Source organism: Geospiza fortis, unplaced genomic scaffold (assembly GCF_000277835.1).
Source record: "Geospiza fortis unplaced genomic scaffold, GeoFor_1.0 scaffold425, whole genome shotgun sequence".
Lineage (NCBI taxonomy): Eukaryota > Metazoa > Chordata > Aves > Passeriformes > Thraupidae > Geospiza > Geospiza fortis.
The window spans coordinates 2589986-2610234 of record NW_005054387.1 but is presented as its reverse complement, the minus strand read 5'-3'; the positions used below and the strand labels follow the sequence as shown (position 1 = coordinate 2610234).

The 20249-nt window shown below is 47.5% G+C and overlaps 2 protein-coding genes across 3 annotated transcripts in view; one reads left to right on the top strand and one right to left on the bottom strand.

Annotated features, from left to right (window-relative positions):
• SUPT6H (SPT6 homolog, histone chaperone and transcription elongation factor) overlaps window positions 1–15309 on the bottom strand; it is a 21288-nt gene extending 5979 nt beyond the window's left edge. Inside the window, exons 1-27 of one of the 2 annotated variants that reach the window (XM_031060633.1) lie at window positions 15178–15309; window positions 14574–14726; window positions 14350–14420; window positions 13640–13835; window positions 12890–12974; window positions 12186–12459; window positions 10927–11028; window positions 10566–10679; window positions 9993–10082; window positions 9384–9526; window positions 8611–8762; window positions 8047–8145; window positions 7790–7882; window positions 7500–7636; window positions 6960–7114; window positions 6278–6473; window positions 5929–6068; window positions 5733–5850; window positions 5562–5638; window positions 5305–5440; window positions 4766–4903; window positions 4307–4474; window positions 3555–3682; window positions 2380–2587; window positions 1798–1945; window positions 1021–1163; window positions 143–283 (exon numbers count right to left, since the gene is read on the bottom strand). In XM_031060633.1, the coding sequence (XP_030916493.1) occupies window positions 143–283; window positions 1021–1163; window positions 1798–1945; window positions 2380–2587; window positions 3555–3682; window positions 4307–4474; window positions 4766–4903; window positions 5305–5440; window positions 5562–5638; window positions 5733–5850; window positions 5929–6068; window positions 6278–6473; window positions 6960–7114; window positions 7500–7636; window positions 7790–7882; window positions 8047–8145; window positions 8611–8762; window positions 9384–9526; window positions 9993–10082; window positions 10566–10679; window positions 10927–11028; window positions 12186–12459; window positions 12890–12974; window positions 13640–13835; window positions 14350–14420; window positions 14574–14726; window positions 15178–15286 (3714 nt within the window). In that variant the 5' untranslated portion in view covers window positions 15287–15309. Of the gene's footprint in view, window positions 1–142; window positions 284–1020; window positions 1164–1797; window positions 1946–2379; window positions 2588–3554; window positions 3683–4306; window positions 4475–4765; window positions 4904–5304; window positions 5441–5561; window positions 5639–5732; window positions 5851–5928; window positions 6069–6277; window positions 6474–6959; window positions 7115–7499; window positions 7651–7752; window positions 7883–8046; window positions 8146–8610; window positions 8763–9383; window positions 9527–9992; window positions 10083–10565; window positions 10680–10926; window positions 11029–12185; window positions 12460–12889; window positions 12975–13639; window positions 13836–14349; window positions 14421–14573; window positions 14727–15177 lie in introns of both variants that reach the window. The other variant, XM_005425433.2, reaches the window with a different exon arrangement.
• Window positions 15310–20036: 4727 nt separating this feature from the next.
• The window catches only part of SDF2 (stromal cell derived factor 2), a 2320-nt gene continuing 2107 nt past the window's right edge, over window positions 20037–20249 (top strand). Inside the window, exon 1 of the mRNA XM_005425490.1 lies at window positions 20037–20128. Within this exon, the coding sequence (XP_005425547.1) occupies window positions 20037–20128 (92 nt within the window). The remainder of the gene's footprint in view (window positions 20129–20249) is intronic.

The window sequence follows — 20249 nt, the reverse complement described above, 5'->3', positions numbered from 1 at the left end:
GCTGATTTATAATCCTTACATGGAAATAAGGTCGGAAAAGTCATTTAAGAACAGTGTTATTAACCAAACTCTGAGTCTTTGGTATTGGCTCCAGGTTCTTCCAGCTCTCATTGGGAGTGTGAAAAATCCACTGCTTTCATACCTTCACCCTTTCCTCTGGCCTCTTGACCACCTTGTCACTAAGAAATTTAGTTGGGATGAAGCCAGCAACACCATTATCCAGACGTGTCTTCACTCCAATGGCCTGACCTGGGCAGGAACCGCTGTCAAAATGGTTCCAAACCTTGAGCAAGGCAAAAGGAAATAAATCATTCAGCATGGAAACAAAATAGCCCCAGCAGTTCATACTCAAAACAAGTCCAAAAGCTGTGTCAGCAAAGTGGCGCAGCCAGCAGAGACTTGTGGAAGGGCAGGGGACAGAAGACTTCAACAAATGCTACCCAGTAATGCAATCTTCCTCCTCCAGTTCTGCTCAGCTTATGGAACATTGCAACCAGGAAGGTCAGAACATTTTTAGACCCTGAACACCAGCCTGTAGCCAGGGCTGGTCTCTAATGAACACTACAGGGGTTTAAAGTCTTACCCAGGCTGGAATTCACAGTGTTTAGAAGGGACCTAAAGTACAGCTGCATTAAGCAGCAGGTGGTCCAGATAAGTTCTTAAAATTGAGAAGGTGGCAGAGCCTTCTGTTCTCAGTGTCACAGGCAATTTCTCTGCATAAAACACAATCCCAGACCACAAACAAGAAGGCTTTCTATATCTGCAAAGAACTGATCAGCTTAGCCTCAGGTCCATTTCACTCTAAAAGCCATAATGCAGCCACAAAAGACCTGTCAAATCTATACTGAAGCAATTAGTCAGAAGTGCAACAGATTTTATTTACAGCCAAAGGCCACATCAGATTGGGATCCTGGGGCACTGCGGACACAATCTTGGCTCTGATTCCTTGTGTCCCAAGAACCCTACACAACACTCCTGCTGATAGCAGCCCCCTGAGAAAGGCAGGAGAAGCAGCCCCACCTCACTGAGCTCTGGGAAGTTGTCCTGCTGGCAGAAGGGGCACTGCCAAAGGCCAGTTTCATCATTCCGTATCGCCTGGTCGTAGCTCTCTCCCTGTGGCCGCCTGTGGGCAATCCCAGTCACATTGCAGATGATCATTTTTCCTGTGGGGTGATGGGAGAGGGGAAGGAAAGAATGAAAATCTGCAGAGCTGGGCAGTTCCCTCCATCTAAGGTTGTTATCCATGCATGAAGGTGTTAGGAGGTCACCCAAGTATTTGAAAAGCTGCTTCACACTCCACCACAGCACTGTCCCAGCATCACGCTTGTCACACACACATTTTATGAAAAATTCTTTCCTTAGGATTTTTTCTCCTGAGAAGCTGAGAGGCCTCAGGAACAAAATGTAAACAATGGTTATCTGCTGCTGTGGAATGCAACAGGTGGATCTGTGATTGGTCTCATATGGTTATTTCTAATTAATGGCCAATCACAGTCCAGCTGTCTGGATTGTCTCAGTCAGTCACAAGCCTTTGTTATCATTCCTCTTCTATTCTTAGCTAACCTTCTGATGAAATCCTTTCTTCTATTCTTTTAGTATAGTTTTAATATAATATATATATAATAAAATAATAAATCAAGCCTTCTGAATCATGGGGTCAACATTCTCATCTCTTCCCTCATCCTAAGACCCCTGTGAACACCATCACACAGACTCACTAAGATCCCTTTGCCCAACCTTCACACATTCTGTGTCAACTCAGGAGGACAGAAAGCAGGGATGTGAACAGGGATGTACCTATGTAAAATGTCTCTGGAGTTTCTTTGGTCAGCATATTGAAGACCTCCTCTGTGTTGGGAGAGCGGTACGGGGTTCTCAGGTCCTTGTATCTGCAGCTTAGCTCAGCTCGAATGTCATACAAAGTGATGTGCTTGTCACCATAGCCCTGTGTGGGATTCAGAGGTTATAAAGGCATGAGCAGCAGGAAGAAGGTCAGTAAGGAATCCAGGGTAAGTTTTGGAAGAATTCAAGCAATTTATGAAATAGCAAATTTAAAAAAAGGGGAATGCAGCAGGTACCAACAAATGGTGAAACTCAGTCACAGGATATTGAGGTCAAAATGACAAACATATTTAGAAAAAAATTCAGGGAGAAGAGCTTAAATGGTTAATTACTGTTCCCTGCCCCAAGTGTACTTTCTGCAAGCATTTACTGCATGCCATTGTCAGACACTGACTGCTCATTGTGGCCATTTATACATTTTACGACAGCACAGCTAATGCCCAGCTCCCAAAAAGGATAAAGCTATAAAACATGAGAATCTCAGCTGGGCAGCAGAGCTTCCCCTCTGTTTCTCAGCATCAGGAACCCCCAGTGCACCTGTCTTTCCAGTTCTTCAGCAAAGGCATCGAGATCCAGGTCCTTCAGGCGCTCGGGGTTTTCCAGGATCTCCTCCAGAGCTCCTGCAGGATTTGCATCCTCAGCTGACTCATCGTATTCCAGGGCATCCACTGCCATTTTCCTGGCCCATTCATAGGTTTCAGGATGGACCCTAGAGCCATCTAAGACTTCAATGTAGGAATCAGTGCTGAAACAAAACCAACGCTCAGATCAGGGCTCTGAGCTGTTCCTGCAGCTCAGTGATCAAGCACATTGTTGAGCACCACTGCTGCCCTCCATGGAACAAAGTACTCCAAAAAGGACACTGAATTATTCATTGCTAAACCAACAGGAGCCAAGGCAAGACCTGGCAAACTCCAGTCTGCAGTTCCAAAGACACAGCCAGGTATTTTGGATGCGGGGTGGATTTGATCCCTGCACACTGCAGCTGCTCTATGAGCACACAGCTCTCTGCAGTTTCTCTCCTCACACAAATTCAGTGTTGCCAATGAGCTGTTTGGATGGGCTACACTTTGCCCTCAGCATCTCTGGGATTTGTATCCTGCAAGAATCAAGGGATCTAGAAGGGTTGGATCACTCAGTGTAGGGATTCAGCCAGGTGTTCTTTCTCACATTGCTTTTCAAAGGCAAAAACCCCGGAGAAAGCGTGGGTTTCTAGCCAGAAACAAAGTTACAGCTGTCCTCAAAACACGTCTTGTGCAGTTACCAGTAACTTAATGCTCTATAAACTTCCCAGCATTGCTACTGGTTTAAGAGGAAGCCAAATTGCTGAGTTGTTTCTCAAGTTTGAAACTTTAGAAAAATACAATACTGTTGGAAGGACCAGGCAGAAACTAAGCTCAAGTGCCCATGGGTTACTGATGACTCCATGACAACTATTTTAGGGAACAATTGGTTTTAGTTTAGTTCCTCTTGACCACAAGGAGTCCTTCACACCAGAACAAGCCATATAATTAATTTTCTGCAGTTCACACTGCTGCTGTGCAAGTTTAGCTGCCTGTAAGAATCAGATTAATAACCAGCAATACCCGAACTTGGCCAAAAGTCAGAGGGGCCACACAGAACTCTGGGGAACACTGACTCAGGGAAGGTCACTGTGTCACCCTGTCACTTACACTGACCCCACAGGACATCAAATACAACCCAATACCCACCTATCACCCAGTGATGCTGTGTCAATTTTGATGAAGCCAGCACAGTTGATAAACACTTTGGGTCCCATGTGACACATCGTAACCAGCTGGGTCCTGTTCTCCAGACGGGTGTTGTTTTGTTTTAAGATCTGCAGAGAGAGGCAAGAATAAAAACTTTGAGAGAGGCAAGAGTATAAACCCTGCTATTCAAACATAAGATTGCCCACAGAGGTTGTGGACTTCCTCTCCCTGCAATTGTTCAAGGCCAGGCTGGATGGGGCTCTGAATAACCTGCTTTAGTGGAAGATGTCTGTGGCCATGGCCAGGGGTTGGAATTAGATGATCTTTAAGGTCCCTTCCAACCCAAATTGTTTTTGTCTGGGAAAAAAAAGCAGAGGATTCACACTGCAGTGTTTAAAGCATCTGACACAAGCCCATGACAGCTCTTAAGCTGTTGCTCCCTGCCAGTGTCTCAACATTGTGTGAGAGATGATGATTCCACATCATCACGGCTCCAACTCTCAGGAAAAGCTTTGGCTTCTTGCCTCATGTTTTCTACACTGTGGAGGTGTCTTGACACTCTGACAGCACATCCATTCCTGTGGGTTTGGGAGCTGGCTGGGATTGATGGATCTGCTGAGCTGTTTGTGCTTCTCAAGGACACAAGTCCACGTGGTAGCTTCAGGGCAAGGCACAGCGAGGTAAAAACACATCAACAGAGCTGTCAGCTGGTGATGTGCTGCTTTTGCAGGCAGGCCCAGAAGCCTCCTTACCTTCAGCAGGTGAGTGCCTTTGCGTGGTCCCAGGCCACACACGTACTGCAGCAGAGCCTGGCTGTGGGGGTGAGCAATGGCCCTGTTCACATCCACCCCCACCTCGTTCACACGGTTGATGAATTCGCAGTAGAGCGCGTTCAGCAGCTCCTCCTTCACCACGTGCTCCTGGCAGAGAGAAGAGGTGTTAGCCCTGGAAAAGATGGCTCTGTGCAACCCTCTGCCACGAGCCAAACACAACACACTGGCACCCAGGAGCTGTGTTGCACCTCAACTACCCCTGAGAACAGCCTAAAGGCTTATGAGAAAGAAGCAAAAAAAAAAAGGAAGGTGCTGTGTAGCCTGAATATGGCACAGAACTTGCACAAGTTTAACCTGGAAACCTTTTCTTTGAAAGCAAACCCTCACAGGCTGCTTTCTCTTGCAGAGAAGGATCTTTCTTGCCCAAAGAAAATTTACCTGCAGAGGGTGGAGTTTCAGGCAGAGAATATCCTCATCAGAGCTGCAGACCTGGGCAAACTCAATGAGGGGGTCCTGGATGCGGCGAGCGAGGGACACGGCCTGGCGCAGCAGAGGGGGGTAATCCCGGAATTCATTCTGCAACAGGACACAGAACCAGGGAAAACCCTCGTGGTGCTTCCACACTTTGTACCACAAACAGCAAAGACACATCAGACAGGGACTGCAGCAAGGAAGCACTTGGTGCTCATAGCAAAGAAAGCTGAGGTCAAAGGGTCCCAGGAGCTCTTATGCAATTAGTAATGGAACAATCTCACTAATTTCCAACTACATCAATATCCACTTTGTGCATCTGCTGGTGCTGATCTCTTCAGGGAAGCCTAAGATGTTTTGCCTTGATCCAAAGATCAGTACGTGACTGTCCAGATGGATCACATGAGACAGAGGATGATGCAAGGCCAGCACAACAAATGGAGGATGACACAGCACGAATGAGCAACAGACTAAGGGAGGGACTAAGAGAGTAGCAGAAGGTTCACCTCAGACTTCTTGCTGTTCATGTAGAGGATGGCCAGTTCATTGTCCACCAGCTCCACTCCGATTGAGGACAGCTGCTGCCCTTGGTCCAGCTCATGAACAATTCTCTTTACATCCTCCATCAGCATCTGAGCATCCCTAGGGAGACACAACCAAGGGGACTGAGGGGAGAGCATAGAGCTGGGTCCTGGAAACAGTGAAATGTAAGGAAAGGACTGCAAAGAGACTACAGGCAAGTGGAAGCAGCACAAAGACTGACCTGTTCTCGCCTGCAATTGTCACCACGTGAGGCTTCTTGTTCAGGAGGAATTTTTTCAATGTTTCAATATCCTGGGCCTGGAAAGGAAAGTAGAAAATCAGTAGAACAGCTAGAAGGTTTCTGTTCTGAGCTACCTACATTCATCTCAGTGACAGCTGCACCAAGGCTCACCTTCTTTTCCCTCTCCTCCTCACGCCAGGCATTCCTTCTCTTTGTGAAATGTGGCAGTCGGAGGAAATCTGTCACCTCACCCTCTCCATTAACGAGGGCACAAAACACAGGGTGGTCCCTGTCAAACAGAGATCACTCAGACATGGAGGACTGCTAAAGCTGGACATGCATCCAGACACCATTCCCTCCCTCCTACCTGGCTGATGAAAAGGCAATGCCCAGCACCCGGATCCCCTTCCCTTGGTTCTCATCCATGAAATCATCGTCTTCCTCCACCTGTTGATCTGGCCTGTATGCAGCAACCTTCAGCCAGTTGTACAGTTTGCGGCTGCAAGCCTGGGAGAGCAGAGAAAGGACAAAGAGGAGTGAGAAAATCCACTGCAGGGGCCTTGGCATGCATAACCCTCCTCTGGAGAAGAAGTTGAACCAGATTCACTCCCTGCCTCCTCCTCCTCCCCAAGAACTTGTGTATGAGCTGTCAGCAGCTATCCCCAGAACCCTGCAGGGCTGCCAGTGTTTGTAAGCCCAGCTCTGCCTCATCTCACCTTGAGGACATACTCCTTGGCCTCCACTAAGAGCTTGTTCTTTAATTCTTTGGCCATCTGCACGTAGAGGAACTGGTTGAGGGAGCGCTCGATGGCCATGGTGCGCTGCCGGTTCCACTCCTGCACCTGGTGACTGAACTCATCCCGGTAATAAAACTGCTTGATTTCCTCAAAGTATGTCTGGTCACTGCCATAACTGCAGGAAAGGAGAAGAGGAGATACAGAAAGGCTCCAGACACCTGCATAGACCTATCACTGGCAGATTCCTGCACACCTCAGATTCAGGTAGCTGCTTGGAAAAACTAGGGAAGAGCCAACCCTCCCATCCAACCCTGCTTTAGCTACTGAAGCAATGCTTCAGCACCACAGATCACAGCCATACTACACAGTGTGGCCACTCAGATGTGCAGGGAAGGAACTAAGTTGGTTGGGAAACAAGCATCATCTTCTGCAAAAATCTCAAGGTTTCAGAGTTTGCTTTCAAGTGAGTAAGACAGATGTCTGCTGAAGTTCTCAACAAGGTGACAAAAAAAGCAAGACCCTGAGAGGCTGCTTCACTTTGAGGTGCAGAAGACTACCAGGCCATGACTTTCAGAAGTAATTTGGGTTACAGAGGTGCTCAAAGAGCACTGCATGAATGAGCTCTGCCAAGTCAGGGATGGCACAGTCAGTGGGAACTCACCCCTCCACTCCTTTCATGTCAATGCTGATATCTATGGTGAGCAGTGCCTCATCCTCTGCCAGGCTCATTTTCAGGAATTGGTCATCTCTCAGCTCCTTCACAGGCTTGTTCTTCATGTATTTAAAGGAATAGGCATAGTGGGCTTCATCAATATCCTGGGAAAGAGGAGAGACAGTCAGCATGCACACAGGGCATTCAAGAAGAAAGATCCTTCTGTATGCCACAGCGGACAATGGTTTTTATTCAATACCCTCTCAGCCCCATGCCTGCCAGTCTGCATTTCCTTCCCCAGCAGGACACAGTGGAATTGCTTCCCAGTCCCAGAGAAACAGAGACTGTTTCAATAATTGAAGGCAACATCCCATCTGGTAAAATGCTGAGACTAAAAATGCAGCACACTGCTGAGCTGGGCTCTGCAACAGCCCAGCTCAGTGCTGCTCTGAGATTTATTCAGAGTTGCCACTGACATAGAACAAGCATTTGTATGTTATTTAGATCCCTCCCTGAACTGACCCACAGAGTCAGAGCTCCCTTCCTTACCTTCTTCCCCTTTTTGGTTGGTGTAATGTTGATTTTAGCTCGTTCTTGGAAAGTCTGTCTCAGGACCTGTCTGACCAGGGGCTCCCTGGCGATCTGCAAAGCCACCATGTACCGAGCTCCTTCCAGCACTGCTTCTGGGCTTGGGAATTGACTGCAGGCAAAAAAGCAACATGAAGCCTTAGAAGAATGTCCCCAGATCCCCTCACTTGTGTTACACTCACAGTAACTCCACAGAGGACCCCCCCACACTGACCTACACACATAATCCTTGGCCAGCTCCAGGGGCTCTGCAGGGAACTGCTCTGTCTCATGACGCTGGTAACTGTCTCGGAGATTCTCTCCAAACTGCTCAGGTGTCAGACCAAATTTCTTAGCCAAGCCATCTGGTAAAAGAAAAAAAAAACTAAACAAAAAGCAATGAGGACATGGGTATTGTAGCTAACAGTGAGCAAAACTACCAATCTTCCTTCCACAGGTGAGTCACAGCACCCTGCAGAGCATGTGGGCCAGGCCACTGCACGCTCAGCAGGACAGAGCAGAGCCTTACCCAGCCCAGCTGCCTGGCAGATGGTGTACATATCCCTTCGGGAAGCCTGCTTCAGCTCAGGCCCCTTCTGCTCATCATCCTCTGCATCCTCCCCTTCACCTGCAGGAAGGATATATTAGAGAGGCATCCAGACAGCTGGAGCATGTCAGAAGCACAATAAAGAGATGAAACACAACCTACACTGTGCAACAGAGCCCCTAAATCCCACAAAGGCATCTCAAAGGTAACAGTGGCCTTAAAATTATTGAGGGTTGGAAAAACACTATCTTCAGTGTCACTCTTGCAGTTTTAATAGGAGTATCTCTGGGTTGCACGTTAGAACACACATCAAGTTTGCTGACGCCACCCCTGCCACAAGGGGTGGCATTCATATTCCACCAGAAAGCACCTTGTGTGGCAAACCTTAAACATTTTCAAAGGTGCCTGAAAGACCTGGAACTAACTTGAGACAGAATGACCAGCAGAGATGCATTATGCATTTCACTAAACTTTCCTCCTATTCTTTCAAACCAGGATTTTCAAGCAGCCCACAAGGAGAAAACTATCAAATGTGGGGAGACAAACCTTCCTCTTCTTCACCATCCTCCCGGATACGCTTTTGTTTTTTGCGAGCAGCCTTGGCAGCATTCTGCATCTTGGGGATGTCTCTGCCATAGTACAGCAGGAAGTGATTGTACACGTCCTTCAGCTCGTCCATGGACTGCACGTCCTTCAGCCTACAGAAAGCCAGCATGTTACACCCTGCCTGCAGCTAGGTCATGCTCAGAACACTCAAGGAACCTGCTCTGACTCAGGTCAGGCAGAGGAAGAGACCTTGGATTCATCTCCCAAAAGAATTTCAAGTATTTCTCATTATTGGCTTTGTGGGTGCTCTGCAGTGGCCTGCTATTGTCATATTTTCTGAAAAATTTCTTGGCCAGGATTTCTTCTCCTGGGAAGCTAGGAAGCTTCAGCTTCTCTATGTTTTATTCTTCTGGAATGTGATTTGGAGAATTATTTACTCAACATGTGAATTGTTTTTAATTAAAGACTAATCACAGCCAGCTGTGTCGGACTCTGTCACGAGATTTTATTTTTCATTCTTGTGTAGCCTTCTGATGTCTCCTTTCTCTTTCTTTAGTATAGTTTTAGTATATAATTTTCTTTTAATATGTATCATAAAATAATAAATCAACCTTCTAAGAACTTGAAGTCAAGTCTCATCTCTCACCTCACCCTAAGACCCACAACACCACAACAATTAATAACCACAGTGGCCAGAGTGCCTGGGCTGTTTGGGGAAATCAAGGGACATTTTAAGGAATTTTGGAATGAACGTAGGAGTCTTGGCACCCTACCTCTCCATGTCAGTAGTATCCAGGGCCCTTATTCCATCAGCCAAGGGCTTGTCTGGGTCAGCAGAGATCTGCTCATACTGGTAGGCCTGCATCTTCTCAAACAGTCGAGTCAGGTTCTGCTTGCGGATCTTCAGCTGGGTCCACTGACACAGGAGCAAAAGAATTCCAGTGAAACACCCCATTGCAGTGTGTTACCTCTCTCCTCCCTCCCCAAACAGGGACTTCCAGGATTTTGGGATGTTTGACCATCTAAAAATGGTCGTTAAAATCTTCATCCACAGCCAAAGGCAAATGTGACATGCGGCAGGTCTCATCTCAGAGATGTGTTATAATAATAGAAAAAAACAAAATTCAGGTTTGGAACTGACAGTAGAGAAGCAACCTCCACAGCTGGTAGGAAATGTCACCACAGAACAGGAACTCAGTGAAGGAGAAGGATTTTTTTGAATCCTATTTTGTCAGATATTCCTTTACCAGCATACAACAGCAAAAATGCAAAAAAACACGGGTAAACCCCCCCAAACATGGCCAAAAGAAACTGCTGAAAGTATCAGGCTAGGTAGGAGGACAAATGTTGATGGGAGGACCAGAAATGAAAGTATTTCTCACCTTCTCATCCCACTGCCAGACCCTCCACAGGTCATTGATGTGCAGCTCTGGCTCCACATACTCCTTTCTGTAGAAGGCGATGAACGGGACCTGGGACAGAAATGAGACTCATCAGCCCTGAACAGGAGACTGGGCTGTTCCTGGTAGCCAGGAGCCCAGACAGAGCTCCTGCTCCATGTGGGACAACAAACTAATGAGGCAGCTCTTACTCCACCAAAGAATACCTCACACAGGCCAAAAAACTTCTGCAACATCAGGGAACACCTCAGAGAACAGATTGGACGGACCAAGCAAGGCTCAAGAGAAATTCCCCTACCTCATTCAGCCTCAATTGGTCCACAATCAGGGAAAGACAATGACAGCAACTCTGTCAAACAGGCCTTAAAAACCTGCATTGCCACAGCTCACATAAAATGAGTTGCAGTTCCCAATGCAGCATCATTTCATCCCAGGAGAGGCAACCAGGGATGGTATCTCAGCCCCTTCTGTGAGCCCTAAATGTTTCCAGCAGCCCTGCTAATCGTGTCAAGAAAAGGAGATGGACTTTGGTAATGATGAAAAGTTGCAAATTACCTCAAAATGCTGATTTCTCATGAAATTTAGGGCTTCTTTAATCTTCTGGATGGTGCTGGGCCCCTTGCGGCCAAAGCTGCTGGCTTGCCCACGGTCAAGGTAGTCAGAAGTTTCCTGAAAAGGAAACACATTGTGCTCACTCTGCTCCTGAGCTGAACCCCTAAAAGAGAAGCCCCAGGTTAAGGCTGAGAAATTGTGGTTCTTTCAACTTTTTTGGTTCCTTTTTGCTCTGTTTTGTGGATGCAAAAACGAAGACACACACACGTCAAATGACCTGCTCAAAACTAGAAATGAAGGTGGGATTGGGCATCACATTCCTATCAGCAGAGCCCTGGAACAAGTCCCAGGCACAGTCCTTTACCTGCAAGGAGATGGTGGGAGTTGCAAAGGCATTCCTATAAATCCAGTCAGCTTCTTCCTCCAGCTCATCATCTTCAGCACTCTTCACTGGGATGGATCTCAGCTGGGAAGAGACAACACCATGAGCACAGGCACGTGCAACACCAGGGCTTGCACTGCCATGTTTCCAAGAAGCCTGGAAATTACTGTTTTGAGCTACAGGTTACCTCTGGGGACCCCCACCTATGGGGTGCCAAGGATATCACTTCAATGCCTGCACCTTCTGAGCACACAGGAAACTGCATCAGCTTTACACTAGATAAAGGCAGCTACAATCCTGTCAAAGGCTTGTGGAAAGGCCTGCAATGGTGCAAAGTCTGCTGTGAAAATCAAGTGAGGATAGCTCCATTTCCCACCAGACACCCAAATTTTCTGCAGTTACATCCTCTGCTCCAATCTGTGCCTTGCTACCACTTTTGTTGCTGCAGCCACAGAGTAACAAAAGATAAAGCTGCTCCAAAGCCTCTCTGGGCACTCAGTCTCAGCCACTTCTCTTTCAGAGGAGCTGTTCCAATCACCACTGACATCCATGAGGGTGACAATGTGTGTGAACAGGCCACCTAAAGCCACCATCACAGACAGCATTTCCTTCTGTGGCACAGACTGGCATGGGGAAAAAAGGTCCTCTGGAAAACTGGCAGCTTCACACATCCCATTTCAGAGAAGGGTAATAAACCTCTGCACAGAATTACACTAATATACACTAAAGGGAGATGGATTTCTCAGTGAAAATCTGAATATAGTGTAAAATTAAGACAAAAACATGAGACACCAGAAGGATTCCTCACAGCACAAACAGAACCTTGTACTGACAGCAGTGTAAGTCTCGTCACCTTGAGTAAAGTTATGTGTTGGCTGGCATACAGGTAAGCCAGAAACCTTCCCATGTCTTCTCTGGCACTGCATCTAGCTCTCCATATATCCAGCTCAAGGGATTCCTACCATCACTCAGCACAAAGCCATCTCAGCAGAGCCCAAGCCCTGCACTTCAGCAGTGCAACACTGGCACCCAGTGGCCACAGAGAAGCTGTGACTGGAGCTAAACCCAGATTCACACAGGTACAACAGCTCCCATGCTACCGATACTTCTGAATGCAGTTTTAACCTGTACATTTGACAGGTAAGGTCACCAAAGCAGGAAAAAGATATTCCAAAATCCATCCAGCAGCTTGCCAGCTTGCAGGTCCCAAGCCTGGGAGCCAAAATGCTTTTCTGCCTCACCTGGAACCTCTCGGGCATGTCTGTCATGCGGATCTCGTTGTCCTGGTCTGTGAGGTGGCTGCTCTCCAGCTCACTGGGCTCGTACATCTCGAAGATGCTGCGGCGGCTGACGCGTTTCTTGGCCGCCTTCTTGGGCCGCACGCGCGTCTCCCCTTCCGCCTCCTCATCCTCGTACTCGTACTCCTCCTCCATCTCCTCGTCATACTCGTTGTACTTCTCAAACTCATCGTAGTCAAAGTCCACGCCAAAGATTTCCTGGGCTTCCTGCAAAGCACTGGAAAGCAAAAAAAAAAAAAGAAAACCAAAACAAACCTGTTGTTCAGCCCCACAGTGCACAGAACAGTTCAAAGAATATCTTGACAGCAACACAGAGTCTAAGCTTTAGTTTTCCACCCAGGCTAAAAAATCATGGACAAGTACTCCATGATTAGAGTTTTAACTCTGAGCTTTACTGCAAATATTTCTCTTAAGGGCCTGGTTTTGGTATCCCTTTAAAAAAAAATCCAGGGGAAAAAGGAAAAAAGGAAGGAGCCACACATTTCAGAAATCACACACTAAAAGCTCTGTGTCTAAATTTACCAGTTTTTTTCTGGGAAAAAGACCAGCAGTACCCAACCACAAGCTGAATCACTCTGCAGTTGCAAGATCCAAATAAGTTGAGCACTATTTTCAAAGCTCCAGGCCAACTTCCAATCAATACTTACGCATCTGTGTATCCTGGAAGCTTCTTTCTCCATTTTGGCTTCTTCAGAGGTTGTCCATCATCATCCACAATGAAGTCATCAATGTCTGGACATTGAGAAACAATTCAGTGGTCAGGAAACTCACATATAGAACTGGTAGCTCTGACAAAGCTCAGCCAGTGCAACTATGAGCCTCCATCACAGCCTTAGGCTGCTGCTGCCTGTCAGACTGCCCAGCTCCCCACAGCATCTCCTACAGCAACCTCACACAGTCCAGGAGCCTGAACCACAGTAACAAGCTGGAACAAACTTCCATCTGAGTTGCAGCTCAGTGCACTGAAAATACAGTCAGGAAAGGCCTGGCTGCTTTGGACAGTAGAAAGAGTTCTTGAAACTCTTTTTGGTAAGGTAGCAGCAGTGAGAGGCTGATGCTGAAGAGAGTTAGGGCAGGCATGCACTGTGCTATGAGGCACTAAACAGTGCCTTGAGTGCCTTCCTCTGAAGCATTTTCATTTCTGAGGCAGCTTAGGGGAGGTGCTCAAGACCTCAGCACATATAATGTGCTCCTGCACAAAGTGGTTCAGACAGACAAACTAAACCTGTCATCCAGAAATGTTTAATTCTGAGGACTGTACTAATCAGAACAATAAGAGCTTCACCATGACAGGGTCACAGTCTTTTGGATACTTCCAATTCAGAGAAAGTCTGAACTTTGTTCCTGTGCTTTAATCCTAGGACAAACACTGGATGTAACTGACCATCCACACTCACCAGATTCATCTTCCTCCTCCTCTTCTTCTTCTTCCTGTGGAGCAACAGGAGCTTCCACAGCTTCCCCTCCTTCCTCGCCTTCACCATCCTGAAAGATTTCTTCAGCAATGGCTTCCTTCTCGTGTTCTTCCTTTCCATAATCTTCTGCCTCATCGTCCTCATCATCAGACATTTTTCGCACACGCCTGAATTTTTGCTGCAAGGACAATTCCTTGTTAGTTCTCACAACCTCTGGCTCAGCACTGCACTTCCTCTGGAGGCACCTGGGAGGGAGCAGGATGGAGCCCAGGCACACAGGGGAGAGGAGCCACCCCTTGGGAGCTGTGTCACATGCATGCTGTCACCACCAGTGCTGGCCTGGTTGATGTGACTGCAATGTTTCAGAAAGAGCTTTAGAGCCCGTAACAGCCTGTGCTGACCTTGAGGTTAGCACCACACAGGGATGAAAGATGAGACTGTCCTGAAGAGGTGGAAAGGGAGGAGCACAGCAGACTTTAGGCACCAGAAATAAGTGTTTTGCAAACTCTGGGAAGCCAGGTCCCAGTCGCTTGGGCAGGGACAGATCCTGCTTTATTTAAGCACTCAGCTCTCCCTTTCCAAGAGGGCAGGAGCTGATGTGAGGCACTGTCTGCTCATGCCAGGCTGGAGCCCACCCTCCCCTGTGCTAAAACACCCCACAACATTAACAGCAGCATGAGAACACAACTCACTCTTTTGACTTTAACGCCCAAGTTTTCTTCAATGAGGTCAAAGTCATCATCCTCCAGGCGGTCATCAAAAGCTAGAGAAGATAGCAGAGCCAAGTTACACTCTCCCTTTGCTAATCTGGGAATGCTCTCACCCAAAAGGGTACAGCTCGCACAGGCCAGGGCAGAGGGTGTTCTCTGCCAGCATTACCCCATGCCCTGCTAGTAACAACCATCACAAAACTCACTGCGCTTTCTCTTTTTGTGGCCAACGTCATCCTCGGAGTCTCCAGAGTCACTGGCTTCCTCCTCCTCCTCCTCATCGTCATCATCGTTAATGAATCCTTTCAGGTTCCCCTGCTCATCCTGATCATCGAGGTTCAGCTCCTCCTCTTCCTCATCTGGGATGAAGAGCAGCACGTGTTAGACACTTACTGGTTATCCACTGGCACCTGTGCAAGCAGCATCTTCCTCCACACCATCCACACAGAGTTTGAACTGAACACTTTTACTGACACAGAACCCAGCCAGCTGCTCCTGCCAGATCCCCACTTCTTGTCTCGTGCTCTCTCTGCAGAGGGAACAGGTGGAGTGGTCACACTGGGAGAATTCCTCTGCTTTTACCATTTACTATCAAACTGTGTGATTGCAATTCCCACGAGGGTGAAGCAGCGTATTTTTATTGCCAATTATAAATACCACTTGGAGCACTTGGAGGAAGGGAAGCACTCAAACAGCTGAGATTATTGACTACAGATGGCCCTGCTGTTATAGCACAGTTATTGCTCCATCTGCAGAGCCACAGAATGCAGAACAGTACAGCAATGAACATGGACAATTCGGCAAACTCACCATCCTCATCTTCCTCTACAAACTTCTTGGTTACTCTGGGTACAACCTCCCCATCCTGGTTGTATTCCTCCTCTGACTCCTCTGCTTCGCTCTCCACAAAGTCAGACATGGCTGCAACCTCTCAGACAGCAGCTGGGGAAAGAGGAAACATCCCTGGCATCAGCTGAGCAAGCAGAACACAAGCATTTCCCCCTTCAGGTTTTGGAGAGAAGGCAGCTAAAGCAAGAAGGGTTTCAAATTATCTACAGAGGCCCTGAATTACCCAGTGTCCACCTTGCCTGGACATCCCTGTCAGCAGAGATTAGGCAGCAGCCAAGAGCTGCCAGCTCCTGCCAGCCCGTGTCTGGGTGAGGAGGGCAGGGGCTGTCACAGCAGCAGTCGTGGCTCCTGGGGCTGGAACGTGCACACAGCCAGAGCCTCCAGCCCATCCACCCCCTCCCACGCGCTGGGAAGGCTCCCACTGATGCTGCACCATGTCAGGCACACAGCCCAGCTAATTAGGATCTTAATATGATTAATCCTCACTCAGTTAATGAAGCCAGGGTGACCCTGGAAAGGGCCTTGACTGAGCCACGATCACCATCTGTAAGTGACTCTGCAGAGCACACAGAGCAAACTGGGGAGGGGCCTGGGGGTCCTGGGCTGGGACAGGGGGTTTGTGGCTGCCCACAAGCCAGAGCCACAGCCAGGATGTTCCATGCCAGAGGCCTCCATCCAGAGTTGAAGAAGCAACAAGAAAACTACAAAACCAGCATGTTTTTTACAAAACCAGTGTGCTTTTTATATCCAGAACCTTTTGTTTGATGCTTTTCTCAACTGGGATTTCTGCACACAACATAAATCAAGCTTGGCACAAAGGAAAGTGTTTGCCAAGTTCTGTTTCTCTGAGCCTTCCACTTCTGGTGGTTACAAACTCATTGATATTTTTGAAATTTTCAAAGGAAGTTTTTTTTTTTAATCTCCCTTTTACATACATCAAAACAACTGAACCTTACAAGAGTCAGCTATGAGGAAAACCAAATGAACTCAAATGGCTGAGAGGATGAAAACGCCAGCCCAGGAAGAAGTACAGGCCTTTGGGAAGGAGCAGTACAAAAAGCAGTTCAGAGGTGTCAGATCTAAAGCCAAAACCTCCATGTTAAATTACATCTGATGTAATTCAACACACAAACACGCAAAAACAGCAGAGGAAAAAAAGATGAGGAAAGAATTCCATATGGCAGGGAATGATACCTAAACAAATACACTTTAAAACATTCCCATAATCATTTCCCCACTGCAAACAACCCACTGAAGGAAATCAGTCCCATACAGAACAACCTGATCGAGGCTTAGCCATGACACTTCTCGTGTGCAGGATTTCTTGTTCTGCCCCGAGATCCACACATCTGCTGCACAAACACAACAACTTGGAGAAAATCAGGGACTTAGTGCTCAGTTAGAGTTAAAAGGTCCAAGGCTGATCTTGGATGATCTTTTAAGTCTTAAAATACGAGCAGCTCTGAAGGAACGTGTCATCCATATCTCATTAAAGAAAACCCACAACAAAGATGAGGGGAAGACCTCTGCCAGATTTCAGACACGAGTGGAGAGAGCTGCTCATACTCCTTGGCTGCAGAATATGTGGCTGTGGCCAACTTCTGTGCAGGATGCTCCAGACAAGCAGAAATCACAGCAGGCCAAGGCTACTGCTCTGCATCCAGCCAGGACGTGGCTGCTCTGGTTCAGTGTGGGATCCCCATCCTCAAGAGGACACTTTAGAAGTTAAACACTTGTAATTTAAGCATCCCTCTCAGAAATACCACCTCAGAGGGCAGCACTGATGTGTTAATGTGTGTTCCTGATGCAAATGGCACTGATGAATCATGTGAGCACACATAATACAGAAACAGGGATTATGTTTACCAGCCTGTGTATGAATATTCTGTCAACTTCACACTTTCTCACCAATCCTCCTGCTCCAGGTATTCACCAGGGTGTATTAACATACACAAACCTGCAGGCTGAGTGGCTTTTCCTAGAGCATTTCCAAGTCTAATAACCTCGTTTATCTCCTGCCCATGATCAATACACAAACCCACCTTGTCAAAGCCCAACATCCAATTTCACCATTCTCTGCCAGTGAAGTGTTTAACTCATGATTCCAACTTTCTTCCCCATCACTTGCTCTAAAATTTCTTGGCAATTTTACTCCATGTCAATTCAAATTTATCTGGACACGGGGAACAAACAGTACTCGAGAAAACCATCTTATTTAACGATCCAGCCAAGCAGGTTCCACACGAGCCAACCACCCACAAACCCAGGTGCCTTCAGCTCCAGCAAAATTCACCTCAGGACAGCAGGGATGTCACTTAGCATGGAAAAGAGATACAATATATTAAATCACATATTGATTAAAGGCGCCTCTTCCACCCTCTGTGCCAGGAAGGCTTTAATTTGAAACAACACAAGCCAGGGAAGTGGGCAGAGGTGCAGAGGCAGAACTTGGTGCAGTCACACGGAGAGAGACCCGAGAAGGGTTTAAAGACTCTGGACCAAGGAGTGCTGGGCCAGCCCAGCTGTTCTGATCAGGAGTGTCTGCACTTTGCTCAGCTCAAGGGCACAGTGGCACTGATCTAGAGTCCACAAGCTCCTTTTAACTGGGACCACTGAGTTCTGATCAGGGCAGGACCAAGATGGACATTGGCTGCAGACTCTGTGAGGTGAGGCAGGGCCTTTACAACAAGTGCTGCTTTGTGAGAGCCTGAGGATTTCAGAAATCATTCACACATCCAGTGTGATAAAAAACATGGACACTGGGAATAGAAATGTCCCTCAAGAGCTTCACCTGAGCAGGTATGGGGTGAGAGAAAGCAGAAACATCTGACACTGTCCCAGCTACAGGGACGCCACCTAAGGCAGGAGACCTCAGTGGTGTTCAGAGAATAACCAAGCAGCGTCCTCAGAGCAAGACATATTTATTATTCAGCAATCAACCTCGGGATAGCAGTGTGAATACACAAACCAACAAAGCCAGGTGCTCATCTTGGCTTTAGGACAGCATGGGTGCAGCAAAGACAGCCCTTGACTTCTCCCCAACTACATCAATCCCACATTAACACTTGTTTTGTGGGTTTTTTTTTTTTTGGAGGGGAGAGTGCTTGGGCAGGGATGGTTCGAACCTCTGCCACTTCATGATTCAACTCACAGTCCATTTAGGATCACAGAGATCCAGGGAACCACACTGCAAAGCCACCACAGACCACCAGCTCTCATGGCCACATTTCAATGGGTCAAACCAGAGGATTCAGAAAGCTCTGGGAGAATAAGAGAGATGGGGAACTCAACTCAAAATGCAGAGCCGAAGGAAGCCAAATCTATTAATTTTGTCAATTAAATGCTCGTGAAATTAATTTAAGCACAGTCCAAGTACCTCCACAGAAGTTCAAGACTGACAACAAATGTCCAACAGGGAAAAACCCAAATGAACTGCAGATACCTCTGAAGCTCTCAGTGAATTTCTCAGTTAAATCAATATCAATTTTCCTAAAATAAAAAAAAAAGCAAGCCATGGTTGACCTGGAATGTGTGGATTTAACACCAATAACTAAGCAATGATCTTCAGGCTATGTCCCACCACACAACTCAGACAAAATCATTTTGGCATCTTTTGATTTGAAGCTTACAAACCTGACAGAAACATCCCTGTGAAGCACTGCAAGGCACTCCCACCATGACAAACTACCCTCACAGGCACCTCAATGCTGAGCTCTCCCTCACAGGCATTTCTTGGTATCCACACGGACTTCTGAGGGCCACTGGGGCCTGCCAGCCCTGACATCAGCAATGTATCACTTCATATTTAGCTTTTACAGCTGTTTTGCAGATTTCTGAAGTCTGCATCCGAACCTGACACTCCCACCCTGCTCAGTGGGAGGAACACAGGGGGAAGTGATGACTGGGGACCAATGATGGGGAAAGTCCAGGCAGCCACCACAGCTCAGGAACTTCCCATACCTGCTTTGTTGGTTCTAACGCTGCTGCAGGTCCCACCACCCCCGATGCTATCAGGTGGCAGCACATCCTGTGGCAGGGTGACACATTTAATAGCACGTTGTGTGAAAAAACGCTTCCGCCTGTTTATTTTAGCCCTGCTGCCTCGTAATTTCCGGCCAGAAACAGAAAACTGATGCTCCCTCCTCGCTTTCTCTGTCCTGCCCATGACTTCATGCACCTGGATCATATCTCCTGTCAGCAAGCTTCTCCCCTAAGGTGAGGACATGAAGGCTCTTGCTTGCCCAAAAACCTGCTCTGCTCCTGCCCCTGCGTTTTACAGCGCTCCCTTTTTGGGATGGTCTAACCAGAATTGCCAGGACACAAACTGCCAACCATTTACTCAGCAGCATAACAAGGTTTTCTATTTCATTTTCTCCTCCTTTAATTTCAAAATATCCCTCTTAGGCTCCAATGGGGTGTTGAAGTCGTTTTAAAAGAAACAATTGTTAAGACACCTACTGCTCTTCCCTGAATAGGAAGAGCTGATGTAGAGCCAATTTTGTGATGTTTGTTACCTTCCTCACACCTTCTGCCCTATCTCATCTACCACACTAGCACTCCCACCCGGTGTTATCTATTCCCTGCAACTTCACAGTTTAGTTATCCTCAATAATTTAGGTGTAACCTTCCTTCTCCACATCATTGTATTCAGGGAAAAAAAAAAAAGCAGCAGAGATGACTACGAAACTCCACAATAACCTCACTCCACTATGAGTGCCAATCAAAGATTTGATACCTTTCAGTCATTTATTAAACTCAAAAGGGCTCTCCCAGGCCCTTGGCTTTTCAGGGAGCACCTCGCAAGAAGTTTGCAAGGCCTAATGCGGAGGTCTGGGAATCACACCGGCGGAGCAGCGATCCGGGAATTACACCCCAGGGAGATCCGGGACCACCAGTGCGGCGAGAAACGAAGGTCAGGCCCTTTTCCCCGCTCCAAGAAAAGCATCCCGACGCTCCCCACGCCATCGCCTCACACCCACAGCTCTCCCCACGCACCGTGCCAGCGCTACCCCGCTGCAGCAGGGGCGGCGGCT